This window comes from Mytilus trossulus, chromosome 5 (genome assembly GCF_036588685.1).
Source record: "Mytilus trossulus isolate FHL-02 chromosome 5, PNRI_Mtr1.1.1.hap1, whole genome shotgun sequence".
Classification (NCBI taxonomy): Eukaryota; Metazoa; Mollusca; class Bivalvia; order Mytilida; family Mytilidae; genus Mytilus; species Mytilus trossulus.
In genome coordinates this window covers 20,485,530-20,503,707 of record NC_086377.1, presented here as the reverse complement: position 1 = coordinate 20,503,707, position 18,178 = coordinate 20,485,530, and the positions used below count along the sequence as shown (strand labels likewise).

The window sequence follows — 18,178 nt, the reverse complement described above, 5'->3', positions numbered from 1 at the left end:
AATTAGTTTGACTCATTATTGGTTGCAAGCGAATCTGTGGCAAATGTTTCATGCATGTTCAGGACGAAAACAATAAGTTGGTTCTGTAATAAAAGCCATCCGGATTGCAGGTCGGGGGAAATTTGGACTGCCATTGACAAAATGACGATAATTTGGATACGAACAGAAATGGTCAGTGTTCAACAGGCCAGTCCACATAATAAAGATTTTGTATTAGAAAACCTTTACTTTTAGCAATTAAAAAATCCCAACAGGTCTTCCCTATAAACACAAAAAAGGTCTTTGATTTTTGTTTCATTGCGGAGGCTTTCCTATTTATTTAATTGCAAATCATGACTTCTTTCTGTGATAACTAAAACTAATAATATGACCCCACTCTCCCATGCATCAGCAAACACAACAAAATTAAAAAAAGTAATTGATTGCAAAAAACTAAAACTAACAGGGTATACACAAAACAGTATCATGTTTACTATATATATAGAGACATTTAAATTTTTTATTATCAATATGTTGTTCAAAATTAATAACAAGATTTAATCATCTTTATTAAAACTAAAGGTGAAAGACTAAGTATTACCCGCCAAATTACTGTTAAAGTTCTCGCTATATATAAGAGGTGTGTACACATTCTTTATCTCAGGTTTGGTGTCTTATTAAAATTATACTGATAAAGGATCACACCCATCTATTAGATAGTCGTTTATTTTAACATAATGAAAATATTGGAATTTACGTCAAGCCTTTGTAAATTAGCTTACAAGGGGCACCTGTCAAGACGATAGAGGGACAATTTGATGGATTACTAAGCTAAACATATTACCTTGGCTAAATATATTTAAAACATATAACTTTTAAAGGAAGAAACTGATCATTTAGCTTTCCGATTTGATATTCTAGTAGATTGTCACAAAGATTATTTGAAATAGATATCCAGTCATCCCCCTCCCCCAATTTTTTTAACAAAAAAAAAAAAAAAATAATTTAAAACAGAATTAAAAATGTGAAAAAAACGTACAAAATATCCTTCTGAATTTCGACGACTTACATGTATTTCAATTTCCCATCAAAGCAAACTAGCTGACTGTTTTTTATATTTCAAGGCTTACTCTTGGAAAAGAAGACAGAAAGCAAACATTGAATTTATCTGGATCGATTGCGTATTCTATCTAAATGCTAAATTAACTAGACAAACACGGAACTAGTTGTATATATAGGTCTGGTACAAGTACAAATAGTAGAAATAAAACATTATAATCATTATAGATAAAATTGTAAACGAAATAAATTGTGGGTTCACGGAGGTCGTGTACTAAGTCACTATAGATGTTTACACGTGTGTTAATACGTTTGTGCTCCCATTTTGTTAGCATTTTCCAACCATATGTAATAAGTCACCTTTTTAAAAATTATTTTGTCAAATATCCTAGTTTGGTCCTCAATTGTATACGGATAAAATCTACCCTCATTCAATCCCTCAAAATAGAAATCCTATTTATCATAACTTTATTATCTATTTGATAACGAGGACATCAATTTTGTCTAAAATCAATGACATATTACACAGATCATGTAAGGTAAGGTGTTGTTTTTGTCCAAACTTATATAAATATACATTTTAAAATATGATTGATTGATGGTTGCTGAACGTCCAGTGGCAAATATTTCATGCATGTTCAGGACGAGAACAAGTTCACAAAAATATAATAGGTAGGATTTGTAACAACAGAGGTCATCTGGGATGATGGCAGGGGAAATTTGGAAATGAGCAAAGAGCTAAGCCCCTTCCCCATTCCTAAAACAAAAGATTTTTTTTTTTATCACATGTTTTAAAAAACAACAAATTGTGTCAAATCGTAACCACGGATATTTCACATTGTTACAACTGACGATAGCAACTAGTAGACATTGAATGTTTAACTGTTTAAAAATTGACATTAACATACAACGTATAACTGTTTACACTACATTTTTTTTTAATTTGTTTTCAATATAAACTAAGTATTTGGGACCCTTATCTTTAATATCCGTGATAAATACATTTTACATGGCATATAGTGTTAGCACACTGCTAAGCGACAAATTTTAATATGAGTCGATGATGTAGGTACATTTGCGTAAGCTACGAACGTAAGGCTATGTTTTACACCTTTATATTATAATGTAGCATTTCCATGTAGCGTACATGTCTCAATACAATATTCCAGCAGAGTTCTTGCCTCAATGCAATATTCAAGCAAAATATCTGTCTCAATACAATATATAATATATTGAGTGTCTTTCTCATTACAATATTCAAGCAAGAGTATCTGATTCAAAATAATATTCAAGTTGAATGTGTCTCAATACAATGTTCACGTATAGAGTATCTGTCTCGATACAACATTTAAGAAAAGTGTCTGTCTCGATTGAAAAGTCAAATAATATATGTCTCAATACACTATTCAAATAGAGTATCAGTCTCAATACAATATTCAAGTATAGAGTATCTGCCTCAATACATTATTCAAGATGTTTTAATTACTGATATGATTTCTGTCTTCTCCGTACGGCCTTCTACAATGAGAAAGTTCTTTTCTTTTTTTCATGGAAGTAGGTAGAACGATACAGACCTGCCGTCTATTTTGTGGTACTTAGCTTCTTTTCGAAACAGACTTTACAATTAAATAAAAAAAATCAATAACAGAATGAAACAACTCTTTTGTATATTACATACCATAAATTGTGTTTTAATATCTTTTTACGAGCCTTTAATTGAAACAAATTATATTCCCGTCCCCTCTATATTGATATTTTGTTTAAGAAATTTTATATAATAATAGAAGATAAGCCCTATCACAAAAGATGGATTTATTTCCTTTATAAGCCATGACGTATACGAAAATATTGATAAGTTAAAGGTCTCTAACTTTACGAAATATAAAAGAAAAGGAGCAAAACACCCTTCAACTCACATTTAGGCCAGAAGAACCATTTGAAAAAATAGTCGGAAAGTCGGAGATATTCGAGTTAAAAGAATGATAATAGAAATGGATTTTATTGACGCTGGAACTGCGTGTATTTATTTATCACTCACATTGTCTTAGACCAATAATTGAGCTTTATAATAAAGATCCTTGACATAAAATATGGAGATGTGGTATATAAATGCAGCAACATAACAGATGTAGTTTCAATTGAATACCGAAAACTATTGACATGTGTACAACACAAGAATCGAAAAACATATGACATACAGCAACTAGCAACAACAATCGAATCACATTGCGTTTTGGACAGGTATTCACAGAATTGAACAAGTTTAAGGACACTCATCTGTAATCCAAACAAAAATAAATAACTTCTGACCTATGTCTATGACATACAATTCTACAAATATTGGCCTGTGTACAACACAAGAAACAAAATAAAACATATGACATACAGCAACTAACGACAACCGCCGAAGCACATGCGTCTTAAGACACGTATTCACAGAATTAAACATGTTTGAGGACACTCATCTGTAATTCGAACAAAAAATAATAACTTTTGACCTATGTGTATGTCTTACAATTCTGAAAATATTCAATCTCTAGGTGAATCGGTGCAAGGATTGTAACGAGAATAAGATGATTACTTTATTTTCATGATTTGAACTAAACTGACCGGCTGATACCCAGAAGAAATATCTTGGAGATGTACAAGTGTAACTATTTCGATAAAGAAATCAGTATTTAAATAATGTCTTTCAATATCAAAACTACATATGATTGACAATGATAAAATTCGAACTGAGATAACCAATAAATGACTGTTTGTTTATGGGTGTAAGTCTGTCTAATTCAATGTAAACCGATAATCTTTAAGACCTTTATACAGAGATTGATAATTTATCTTTATTTACATAAACAATTTTGTAAAAAGGAATTTTGAATAAATGATATGCAAGTAATAGTCGTAATTCTTGCTCTTGTGTGATAGAAGTTTCTTATTACATAACTATTTCGACTGGACAAGGATTTCGTAAGTTTTAGTTAATTGTAAGTTAAATTATTGACATTGCTTTGTTATAGAAGCTGTTTTAACATTTTGTGTGTGTTTTGCTTATTTTGAATTTTCAGTTTTGGGAATAAATTTTAAATCTTTCAGTACAACAGGTGAATAAGTGTATCGGATATTTCTAAATCCAATTTATCAGTGGCGGATCCAAGGGGAGGGATTCTAGGGGTTGGAATCGACTTTTTGACTATCAATGTATTTGAAAGGGAACAAATGAATGGATCACCCCCGTTTTATTTTATAATTTATCCTGTTTATCTTCAACAAGATGCTCAAAGATTGGGTAGTTAAATTCAGTCTAAGTGTCATCTTTGTATGGTTGGTCATAGTTGACCTATTTGAAAATTTGATAAAAGATGACCTGAAAATTTGATAATATCGATCGCCACTGGGAGGTAATGGCTTCGTAAATAGGTTACGACAGAAAACACATAACATACAAAACATGCAGATATGTTTGAAATAATGACAATTCGAAAAAAAAATATTATTAGTTACATGTACATAGTGTGTTAGTGATCTAATACGATATATACGGGGTCAGTAAATTATATATGGGATGAGAATGACGCCCGAACCACATATGGAATTTACTGACCCCGTATATATCGTATTAGGTCACTAGCACACTATGTAACGACTTTATCTTACCAACTATCCTTATTTGTTGAATTTAGACTTGAGTTGTCTCATTTGCATTCATACCCCATCTTATTTTTATATTAGTGTTCACGTGTCCAATTTTAAGAACCTACTGCCATTGGTACAAAATAACTAATGTCAACAATAAAATTATTATGAACAACCTTGAAATAACAATGTAAAACAGAACTTTTAATACATGTAAAAAATCAAATAGCCCAAACCAAAGTCGTTACTCCACTACTAACCGTGTATTGAAATAAGCCCCGCCTCCCGTCTAACCTAATATTGAATATACACGGTCTCCACGCGAACGCTTTTAACCAATCATATTGCTAGAAATGTATAGGAGGTAAGGAGATAAGGTAAATATAGATACGTTATCTATTAAAGCGTAAGTCAGAACTATATTCGAATGTAGTTAATAGTATACGAGTGGTAGAAAATTACAGCCTCACTTCTTTAGTTACTGATTTTCAGAAACCATCGGGATAAAATACGCGCATTCATGTTTCTCAAACAAATGTAAACATATGGAGCTTTTCTTGACGTGTTAGTCCAAGTTCAATGTTTCAGGAAAAACAAACATTTGCATTTTAATTCCGTATTCCGATTTTAGATGTCTTAAAGACCAACAGGATAAAAAAAGAATCTTTCAAATATACCAAAGTCTTGTTGGTGATATCAGGTGCTCTGAAATGGTAATTGAGCAGATAAATAGTAATTAGAATTTAAAAACTTTTGCAACGAGAAGTCAATGATTCTATCATCTTTCAAATACTTGTAAAAAGCTTAACGAATGCTAGTGGCTTTAAAGTTAGAGACCCGTTCTTATGACAACTATGAGTTTTTTTTTAATTTTAACCATTCAATCTTACTTTAGAAATACTCGAATCTAGTTTAAATAATAGAATGCACATTTCCTTATAAACTTCTGAACTTTCAATAATCTATATTATGAGTATTGTTAATTTTTCTTTTACATTGTTGTCTGCCCCAACATACTACTACCACTACGCAGTATAGGCTTTGCTCTTTGTTGAAGGCCGTACGGTGACCTATAACTGTTATTTTCTGAGTCATTTGGTTTCTTGTGGAGATAAATCTCATTGCTAATCATACCACATCTTCTATTTTATATTCTCTTGTTCAAGAATTATTGTACAAAATATTTCAAGTTGTAAATTCTTCTTAATATACAAACCGCATCGTTTATTCACTAATGATAGTTTTTTTTCATAATTAAAAAAGAAAGAAAGTGGTGTATCAAGTCATAATACAAATACAGTGGAGATCACTTCTAACTTCTCATTAAATCTGTCAGGAGAACTGTTCTAGAACAGTAAGTAGAACTGTCAGTCTGACACCTTTTAGTCAGTTCAGTGTTTTATATCAAAATTATTCTTATTGCATTATAATTACAGCAATGGTTTCAAGTCTTCTTAATGTGGTAACAGTTTCATTTGTCATTTTGACAATTCAAATAAAAGGTAGGTAGATTACATTTTTGTAATTATAACAATTGTAAGATGTAAATATGATTGACATTGATTGATTTAAAGTTTTCGTTGTCAGCGTCCAGTGGGAAATATTGCATGCAAAATAACGAGAACGCATTAACAATACACTCAAAGAGAATAGATTCTGAAGTTTTGGTAGGTGAATACACGACAGCACAAAATCATTACCTAGGAATGTTATTGACTGTTCCGTACGCGACCGATTGAATGAGTAGCAGATTGTAATTATTAAAGGTCGCAAATTATAATCGCATAGATTAAGAAGAAAATCAGTTATTTGCATCTACAGGTCACAGTAGTTTACAAAGCATTAAACTGTTTCTAAATATATTAGAACAAGTATGAAGTTTTACAAGAGGATGTGGTATATAACTGTCATATTTAAAGCTTCAGACAAAGGGTTTAAAAATTTAAGGGTATTAAAAATTGACTCAAGAAAAGTGTTTCGGACGCACTAACTGTTTAGAGTTTGTTTTATTCACAAAGTTTACTGTTTGGAAGCACTCAACCCTAATAATAGTTCCTTTGATAGCTGATACATGTAACACTACTGTATAATTGTTGTGTCAAACATTATAATTTAATTTATTGCAGGTGACCCAACTTGCGAGAAATTTTGGTCAAGGCCGGGTATTATAACAAAAAAAAACAAAGCTGATTTTACAGGAAATATAACCGGAATTGAAAATAAATTACCAGTAAAAACTGTTGTAAAGCTAGGTTGTGTGAGTGGGTCATACAGGATTAATGGTTCCAGTATATCTAGATGTTTAACAAACGGAACATGGGATAATACACCAACATGTGTTCTAAGTACGTATTATTATCTTCTTTGCATTTTTGTTGTATTCTGAAGTGTTATAGTATAATAAATAGCGAATTCGCTATAATAAAGTTATAGACTATTTTCATATTACCGACTTTAAACACCGCGGAGTATATAATTTTTGAAAAAGTTGCCTATTATGTGATAAATAAATTCGAGTACAATGTCAAAAAAGAGCAACTAAAGAAAGTAAAAATAAACAGAAACGGTAGTTGTTAATTTCAGTGTCATTTGGTCTCTTGATGAGAGTTCATTTGTATGGTGGCAATCTTACCACATATTCTTTTTATACAATATTCAAGCAGAAACCATTCTTCAATCATTTTATAACTGATAATGGCTCTGAAGAACACTTAAATTTTGTAAAATTATAAAAAAAAAGAAGATAACAATAGACATACGACACTCGATTGGAGTGACAAACAATACCTCAGAAAACAAATAAAACAAAAAAAAAAACAAACCACTATTCAGAAACTAGTAATACAGATATTTCGATTTATACTGACTAAAATCTCAGATGTTCTAGAATGGTAAGATGGATAGATGGATATTTGAAATTCTAACATAATTTAAATTATCATTGCCTAATGAGTTGAGATAAAATTTAGCAGTTCTTGCATCACATCTTAATTTTGTTCATTGAGGATTTTTTTTATCATATTCGCATCTTTTTATTTATCTCACCAATAATAATAAAAAAAAATAATTAAAAAAAGTTACGAAACAAGAAATAATTTTAGAATGAATCAAATCCGTATTTTTATTCTATTTTTATTTTCATTGAGGATTTTTTTTATCATATTCGCATCTTTTTATTTATCTCACCAATAATAAAAAAAAAAAAATAATTAAAAAAAGTTACGAAACAAGAAATAATTTTAGAATGAATTAAATCCGTATTTTTATTCTATTTTTATTTTGAAGGTGAATTCCCTAGCAAAAAAGAACCGTTACCATGGTTAATTATTGGTGGATCGGCTGGAGGAGGCGTGATTTTCATTGTCATAGTTACTATCCTGGTTGTTTGTTTATGTAAAAGGAAAAAGAGCACATCCGGGTAATTCATCTATACATTTTGTACTTTCTGTTCAATTGGTTTTCTATTCTTTGGATTAACATTTATACAGGATGAAAAGCTACTTCAACTTTCTACTTTTAATTAAAAAAAATGTTGTCGTAAGTCTTAAATGTTTTAAGCATACAATGCGTTTTAAACCGTATTCTAGGGATATGATAAAATGCCAAAAAAAAAAATTGACATGCATTCAACTATAATATAAACATTTTAATTGAGTCATTTTTTTCCCTATTCTATGTGTTGATTTCTGTTAAATTGAGATTTTGTTTCACTGTTTCACAATAAGGACTGATTAAGATACCGTCAAAAAGGCCTACAATATGCCTAAACATCGCAATTGTAAGCTAATACCAGATGCCGCTTGCTTTCTGATGTCATAGGGCTGCTGTCTGTTGTTTACTGTTGTTACTCTATACTCCTTATTATAATTATTTATCCTATTGTGTTTGTTATTTCAAAAGTCTTCTGTAATTGTTGTAGTAGGAGTAAATCCAAATCATAATTTTTGTGGATTGTTGTCTCATTTTCAATCCTATCGCATCTTCCAATCTTTGGATAGCATCATTTCAACTATATAAAACAGCGTATTTTTTTTTTCTCTCGTTGTAAGATTGTACATTGTATATATATTCATTGAGGGATAACAAACCATATTGTCAGCCAAAAGATTTGTCATAAAAAACATTGTGATATTTTCTCATACCTATCTTTTCTGTAGGGAAGACAGACTCAAGAATTCACATGTGAGAGAAGATGACAGCGTACCATTCAAAGACATAAGAAACTCTGACTTAACCAATAACCATATAGGTAAAAGACGGTCAGACGGATCAATGTATTATAATGAAATGAATTATGGGAAGCATGGTTTTGGTAATCACGTCATTGATTCTCGCTATGCTTCTGCCGGAAGTATAGATATATACAGACACCATGACGGGATAAGCTTAGTAGGCAGCAATGGATCTATTATAGGAGCATCTAATATTCCGTAAGTCAATATTCTTATAGTTTTTGAAATTCATTGAAAAGTAATGGCAATTTTATTTTGTTTGATATGAATGTATTTTGGGTTAAGTAATTGATTTAAACTATAATTCACGTTTTCAATATTACTTTAATTACCGTAATTGATATTGATTTATGAGTTTTGTTTCTAAACTTAATTTGACATCTGTACTTTGTAGAATTTTTAAAGTCTGGACATGCAGACGCACAAGGCGGAAGTTTATCAAAGCTGAAAATCTGGCAGTTCTTCAGAGGAAAGGTAAACAAATAACAACGTTTTGAATTTATAAGAATAAGAAAATGTGAAATCAAATGTGGTATGACTGTCAATTAGACAAATCTCCACATGGCACCAAATGACACAGAAACAACTGTAGGTCAACGTAAGATCTTCAACAATGAGCAAAGCTAATATTGCATAGTTAGCTACATGTATTAACTCCCCGAAATGACATATGTTAAACAATTCAAACAAAAAACTCATAACGGCCTAATTCATGTAGAAACTCATGTGCGAAAATCAAATATGTTAAACAACAGCAAACGACAACCTCTTATTTAAAGATATATAGATCTCATTTTTTAATTATTATTTCATACCTTGTCATGGGTTCAAGTTGCTCAGTCATTCATTATCTGGGCAATGTTTTGTTAATTTTAGCTTGCTTGTTCTTCTTTTATCATTCGGCAATTATCTCGTTAGTCTTTCTTTAGTATTTTTATTTTATTTTGCATTATCTTATCTCGTTTAATTTAAACTTCAATATGTTTTATTTTGTGTTTTGTTTAAAAAAAATCCACTCCTTGATTTTGGTTGTCCAGTGGAACATATTTCAGTAAAAAATGACAATATTTGATTAACTGCTAGACTTTGAGAAGTTGATTAATTTAAATACAGTATTATCATTATATTAAGGTACATTGTATGTTTGGGAGGAGTCGCTATTAAACATGTGTTGATGGATACATTAAATAGCAATATAAAAATAAGGAGTATTATCGCTATTTTACGAAGTTCTCCTTTGATCTTGCTGACTGATAATTTCCTTTCTCAGCGGAGTCGAGTGAAATGAAAAATTATCGCTAGGAACTAAGGGGGCATGTGGCGTTGAAATTTTTTTTCTGAGATACCAAGCTTAAAATTATTTACACCAGAAGGACACATCATTGACTCTCGAATGAAAAAAAAAGTTTTAAGTACGAAGTTGAAATGCATTGACTAAGGTCCAAATGTTAGCAAAATACGATAATCAAATCACGAGTTGAAAAATCTTTTTTTAAAGATGATTTTTTAGAAAGAAAACAATTTTATATAAACAGTTTATTATGAATGGATGTTTTACAGCTGCCACTATATACCAGTACGACAATCCCGTACGTCTTACATTGGAGGAGGACGGAACTGACGTAGATAATGATGAGATCCTAGCGTCTTGTATGGAAAAGACATTGGTTGTTTTGGCTAGGAATGAACATTGGGTAGATCGGACAGGTGTTTCTAATCTTCCAATACAAAAGTGAGTTACGGGTGGGATGTTAAGAGGGGAGACAATGTGTTTTTATATTTTACTTATTTGTAAAAATATTCAATAGATGCATTGTTTATAAACTAAATTGTTATTTGCTACACAAATGTAACCTTATATCAGACTTTCTCTATAGTTTGTATACATCTAGGCAGAAATATGAAGAAAATGAGATAAAAGTTTGTGGAATACACCAATGGGCAAAAATAAAAATGACATATAGTTCACAATTTGAAATGTTGTCATTTGCCCTGTGTCTAGAAAAAAATATGAATACAATATCAATGATCTGTCATTGACACCAAATTCATTAAGATGAAAAACAATAAAAAAAACCAACAAAATTAATGAAAATAACACCTCATATGTGCGTTCAAAGAATTTCCCTATATTCATCTTTATCAGGAATAATCAAATCTAAAAATTGACGAATAAGTACTTGAATACGCGTACGTTTAGAGCCATATGTCAAAATGAATGGAGGGTTGATATCAAAGTTAAATTTGAAAGCAAACAAATCCTGTCCTCATTTTAAAGCCCAATTAAAAATTTAAGGGGTTCAGGCGCCAATATATCAAAATCTGTCAACAAATCAAAGGAATAAGATTTATTTTTCGTGCTTACTTGTCAATTTTAAAACATGTTTTTGAATTCTGGAATTAAGTTTTTTATCATATATTCAGGTACACATTTGATGTTTGCTCCCACAACCGAACATTACGGAAATTGGTGCTAGCAGAAAACCTAAAAGACTTAATTCACCAAGGTATGTGGAAAAAATTATAAATCGTCACTTTGCTTCATGTATTGAACAAAAACTGTCAAGGATTTACCACATGAATTCCTCTGGTCGCAGCTGAACGGAAATACATACTTATTATAATCAGCATGTTAAATTTAGGTATGACAAGTCTTTTCGATTGCAACCATACACTTTAAGATGATTTCCTAAAGTTATGTACCTTTCGTTTACCAGACAAAATTTTTGACAAACGTTGCATACCAAGTGCTAACACAAAGGTTTTTGGTTCGATTCCTGTTCGGGAATGCAAATTTCAGGGACCGAAGTTTTTACTTTCCCTTGACACCATTTGGAAGTATTGTCTAGAGGAAACGATGATAGTCCATCGGAAGGAGACGATACATGACTGACCCGTGTTTAGATAGAGCCACATCTCTTGTACGTAAAACACACTCTTGTAGATATAGAAATAGAGCAGGCTAATGCCGCTACAAGGCAGCACTCGCACTCGCAAAGTGGAAAGGGATTGATATAAATTGCAATAATTTGTTTCCCAATCCACTATAAATACATATGTTTAAACTATTTCATAACACCGTCGAAAAATAAGCTATTTAACGGTTGCAACAATCGACTGCATTGTTTGAAGAATCGTGATTTCTTTAGATTTTGGACTTATCCATATTATGTCTAAACAACTGTTGCAATCTATTGCCAGAGCTTAAATATTTTGATATGAGCGTCACTGACGAAACGCAACTCTGGCGTACTGAATTATAATCCTGGTGGTACCTTTGATAACTACTTAATTAAATTCATACGACGTCGAAGGATATGAGACGTGTATTACAACAATTGTTTTTTTGGTGTTTTAACCTCACTTTTAAGCAACAGCTTTAAGGCTACTTAAAAATAAAACAAATGCCTGTTTTACATTAAATTAATAGCGATGGTGATTGTTCATGATGTAAAGAAGCAGTTTAATTCACAAATCACAAATCAGTTGCATTACATTTCCTGACACCACTTTCATAAGATGGAAAAATCAGGTGTCATTTCCTGTCTTGCAGCACCAGCTTATTTTGGTTACATCGTTCATGAAATTTGCCTTGAAAACGACGGAACAACGATTGGGGACGATGATATCCTGATTTCTATGTCGAGTCAGACAGTTATGGCCCTTGGTAAAGACGAAAGTTGGACGCCAGCTACAGACAAAATCGCTGATATAGAAAATAAAGAATCTACAACATCTTCAGATACACCGACACTGAGGTATTAGTGTACTATTTGAACAAAAGTATTATTACTGCATGATTTAAAAAAAAAAGTTATGCATACGATGACTCAAAAAGAGGCGAAAGAAACCCAGATGCACATCCAAACAGTTACACTCATATTTAGAAAACAAATTTACAACGACATGGTTCAAAGAAAATGACCAACAGACAAAAAGATATAAAAATGATCATTCAAACTCTTAAAGAAAACAAACTGAAAACTTATTGATAAAAAAGACCAACAGAACAAAAACAGGAGATTAACACAACTTAGATAACAAAAGACTGAGCAACATGATTCGGAAGGGTAATACAATACTGCACCATATGTGGCATTATTTGTGTTGATTTGAGCGATACTAACAGTCCCAGTTCATAGTCAGTATTGTAAACCTTTGAGAATCTTTGAACATCAGCATGGCATTTCCAGAACCTTTTTTATATTGGTTATTTGTTTTTCTTTTTTTTTGAATTTTGATTACCCCAATATAGCCTTTTCCTTTCACAAATAGTCAAAACTATGTGTATATGCAGGTGCATTAAGTTGTGTTAAACCAAGTTTTGCGTGTCTGCTTAGTGCAAAGTAAGAATTATATTCACATCATTTATATGTTATCGACGTGAATATTTATTTAGTTTGCCCCTTTATGTTTGACAGTCATCAATCATTGTACTTCCCTCCTTTTTTACATGCAATTGCAACTATAATGTTTTAAGTTAGAGGTAAAATTAGGTATGTTAAAAGTTTAACTTGACATGCTAAAGTAGTGATAACAACAGAATGCTTTGAGTGTGTTTATTAAGGTAAAATCTGTGGTAAGCTTGCTTGTTAGCTGAACCGTGAAGCCATTATAAGTTAAGGAAAAATGTATTCCTTTCGAAATAGTCTAGTCCTACAGACAGATAGGCTGGTTATCTGTCGGACTAGTCTTACCTTTTAACCTACACACTCAATGCATTTTTCAAATTTTGAAAAATAATTGAAAAATTAAGGAGATCCTGCAAGATCTCGTCTGCAGCCCGTTTGCTTTGATCCTCCAAACCGTCATCTTTTAAATTACTATGCATTCGTAAATTAATCACATTTTCCCAAATTATATTTATTAAATATCCAGCGGATCTAATTTACATTGTGTTCTATTTTTAGTAACCTTTCCTTCAAAGTATGGTCAGAAGATCTAAGCAAAAAGAAGATGATTAAAGCTGAAAACTGTATTGATTTACACATTAAAGGTGCGAATATTTATTGTTGATACACTGCCTAATTATATTTAAACATACTTTAAGGTGGTACCTAACACTACAGTTATATAACTCTGTAAAATCAGCTAAACGTTTTAATAACATTGTGTTGTTAAGGGAATATTAAGCTTCTCAATGACAAGGGGTACAATCAAAATCACGTGATGGATATACACACACCGGAAGTAACAGTCGAGCAGACCGCTTGAAAGGTAAGTAGTCGTATTTACTTGTTTATATCAATAAAATGTAATAAATAAGGTAGTGCACCGAATGTCGGATACTATCTAGTTTTGAAATACACAATTATCCTTGCTGTGCAGTTAATGCTAACACTTAGACACAGTTCCAAAATTTCACCAGAAAACACACACACCTCATATGTTTTTATAACAAAATTTCTGAAAAGTCAATGTTATGGGAGTTTTTAGTGGAAAAAGAATGCATTTTTTAATTCATCATCGTTAATTTTGATTTAATCAATCAAATAGTTACGACAAATGGTCGTTTGACAGGAGAATGGCCGATTTTCACAAATGATACCACACACATCCCATTAATTTAACGGATAACACACACACACACACAAACCGAAACTGAAGGTATGTACAAAGTTTCAAGCAAAGTCAATGATGTATTTTACTACATTATACTAAAAACATAAGAACAATTTAATGTAGCCTTAACCTATATAACATTTTAATTGAAAAGCAATCTCTCATCGCTTTAATTTTCTTATATGTCGCGTGGTGTATCTTACAAAACCTGGTTAGAGGTCTTAAAAATTTATACAAGTGAACTCGGAATGGTGTTCTGTTCGACAAATCATTTTGCAGCTTTCACGACCTTGATTGTTTATCGAATGTTAATCGAAGGGACTTAACACATTTGTATAACGAAGGGCGAACAGGTTTGATTAACATACAGAACCGAAATCATCTCATTTGCATATCAATATACATACATAAATTTCAGTTTTCCTACCGTAAAAGGACTTTATAGCCAGTCATAGTCGTTAACATCTCCCGTAGTAGTAACTCACGCATGACACCAACATAGACTATAAACTCATGGAGACAACCGCTTAGTACGAACTGCATGTCATGATGATTGTTTGTTTTTACGTTCTTTGCGATTAGCTTAAATAATGTGTGTGTGTGTTATCCGTTGTTTAAGTTGTGGTATCATTTTTGAAAATTGGATTTTCAACAATAAACCAAGCGTTTATCGTAAAACAAATTATTGTATAAACCAATAGTAGCGGTGTTGAATTGAGACAAATCATAAAGAAAACAACTTTATGAAATTCTAATAAAAATATTCAAAGTGTGTGGTTATCCGTTGAAAAAATATTGGGTGTGTGTGTTATCCGTCGAAAATTTGGAACTGTGTCGAAGTGTTTGCAATAACTGCACTCTTTCTAGCAAAAACAATTGTGTATTTTAAAACTACATACTATCCGACATTCGGTGTGCCAACTTATTTTTCAAAATTTAATTGATATAAACAAGAAAATGCAACTACTAATCTTTCAAGCGGCGAGTTCGACTGTAACTTCCGTTGTGTGTATATCCATCACGTGATTTTGATTGTAACCCTTGAATGACAAAATAAATATGTTTGTCAAACTTCTATATAACCAGTGTAATTTTTCTGATAAAACGGTTGGTTCAAAATTTTTGAAATTTTTATATTTTCCTCAAACGATCAAAGTAAATACCTTTTCAAAATTATATGAAAATTAAACGAGCCAAATTAATTTTAGTTATAGTGTTGGGTACCAGCTTAATATACGTACAACATACATATGAATCTGGTGTGAACACAGCATTTCCGGATTTACATGTAACTTAAAATAAAAACCAGAGTTAGTATCTTCAGTCACAAAACAATTTAACGAACTATAAAACATTATGCGTTGAATGAAAATTCTGCCCTCTACTCAATCTACAGATTGACGACAGAAAGATCGATACTTGAGGGAATAGAACGGAAATCTTTTACGGTTGATTACATCTGTACGTGTAATTGTCATTTATGTGCTGCAGTAATTAAAGAACGTACATTTTCATACAGATTGAGAATATAAATGGGGAATGTGCAAATTCTACACCCGGAGGCGTGCTTCAGCTGGTCCCTAGACAAAAGTATATACTAGTAGAATAGAAATTGACGTTCTATTAAACTCCAATGACAATATTAATGACAACTTGGACAAACTAGGGATAGTGGTACAACGTCAAAACGCAAGGACTAAATGTACAAACCATTAACATTTTTTAAAATAGAAAACCACTTATTACAAGCTTCTTACTTGGGAGGGGCACACATAACATGAATATTTGTTGAACATATTTGCTGACCTTAGATACCCCAATACCTTAGAAATATTGTAACAGCTACACACTATATGTAAAAATTGGCGTAACTCATCAAATGAATACAATGCACATACACAACTTACACAATGGCACAAATTAAAATACAGATCTGAGAGTACTCACAATTACATGAGCTACTTTATAAAAGTTCAAAGTAAATAAAAGCTTGTGTATCTAAGACTGACGGACTATTTGTTACAAGTATATTTTAAGTTTAAGTTTATCAAATCAATTCATTGTACATCCGTATCCAATATTTCTTTTTCCAGCTTCAAGAGAATTAGGACTTGAAATGCCAATCCAGATCCGTGTCAAGGATGAAGACATTGTTATAAGTACTGACATAGTGTTACAGACAAACGTAGGAAAGGTCTTGATCGCGTCACAAAGGAACGCTCCTAAATGGATGGAAACAAATAAATCACCTTATACACTTTCAGACAGCCAGAACGATTATAATTCTGCTGATTTGAATGGATATTCGAGTGTTGAACAACTACAAAGAACTGATGTTCCTAGTGTGTCTAGGTCTCATGATTATGGACCAAAGAGGCAACCATACATTTCAAATCAGCGTGCGGTTAAAACAACAGACCTGGAAAGGAAAGCATTCTTTGACGCCAACTTTGACAGTGTACAAGTTACACAAAATGTTCCTGATATTGTTAAGTCTACTAAGCTACCCTTTTCTATGCCATCTAGATATGTATCCGAAAACTCTGTTTATCCGAATAGAAATAATTCCGAGCGACACAATCATCCATTGGAGGAAAATCGTCCTTTGGGTCAAACCCAACCACGAAAAAATCAACAGGATAACATTTCTAAACCTAGTATGGATTCATATGATGACCGAACAAGCAGAGAAAATGTAAGGAAATATAAAGATTTTGACAATACTAGTGATTTACCTTATTCAGATTTAACCCCATCCTATCAAATGAATTTTGGAAAGCCAGATAATTCAAAGCAAACGATACCTGATGAGAACATGGGTAACGAACTGCCATATTCTGACCTTGAGCCTTCACATAAGAAGAACGGTCGAAAGGGTAATAATTTTGATGTGTTGAGAAAACAAAATAAAAAGAAAGGAAGTCACTATGACGACGATTCAGAGTCAGAATACCGCCCTAAGCAATCTTCGTTGTCGCGTCAGCCATCTTTTCTTGTTACAGGCGGTGCTAAACAGACTAATGCTAGTGACGTCTTGTTCTAATTTGTAAAAATGATTTATTCGTTGCAACGCTTACAATAATTAGTGCAATCATTTTATATTACTTTGGACGGCCTGTTTAAGTTACAGCCATATTTTACAATCGTTATAATAATTCCCACTCCTGGTTTCAACGACGGGAAAGACATGTAAGTTTCCCGTCGTCTAAATTTGGAGAAGCTGACAATGCTGCTTTGTTGGTGCATTATGTTACAAACATTGTCATATTTTATAGATTTTTATGTCGAACATATATTGATTGTTTACATTATATTCTTGAAATATTAAGCCGTTCAAAGTATAGCATTACAAGCCAAACATTGCACTTTGATTTAATAGTACATTCTATAAGATTATAATAAACACGATAAAACATAACTGTACAATAATGAGTAAAGTCATGAATTACATGAGTAGACAGTGGTTAAAGAAATATTAATTTAGAAACATTAAACATGCTGTGCATTGATTAAAACGTAATTACTCTTTGAACTTTTCAATTACAAATTATTTTCTTTGGTATCTTTTGATCGTATCGTTGTAGTGTGGCAAGGTAAATGCTAAGACTTTCTAAGTGGTATTTGTTGCCTCTGTGCATGGCATTAATAATTACATTACATAACGAAGACTGGTTGGATCGGAGGTAGAATTAAGTGTACCAACAGAATGGAAT

The 18,178-nt window shown here is 31.8% G+C and overlaps 1 protein-coding gene across 1 annotated transcript; it reads left to right on the top strand.

The window, feature by feature from the left end:
• The first annotated feature begins 1,524 nt into the window (after positions 1-1,524).
• Positions 1,525-17,991, top strand: LOC134717728 (uncharacterized). Its single transcript, XM_063580220.1, has 11 exons — positions 1,525-1,577; positions 6,108-6,173; positions 6,798-7,016; positions 7,957-8,089; positions 8,829-9,101; positions 9,298-9,377; positions 10,464-10,635; positions 11,328-11,410; positions 12,457-12,661; positions 13,814-13,899; positions 16,559-17,991. The coding sequence occupies exons 2-11, from the start codon at positions 6,110-6,112 to the stop codon at positions 17,506-17,508; spliced, it is 2,265 nt and encodes a 754-aa protein (XP_063436290.1). The 5' UTR covers positions 1,525-1,577; positions 6,108-6,109; the 3' UTR covers positions 17,509-17,991.
• The last annotated feature ends 187 nt before the right edge of the window (positions 17,992-18,178 follow it).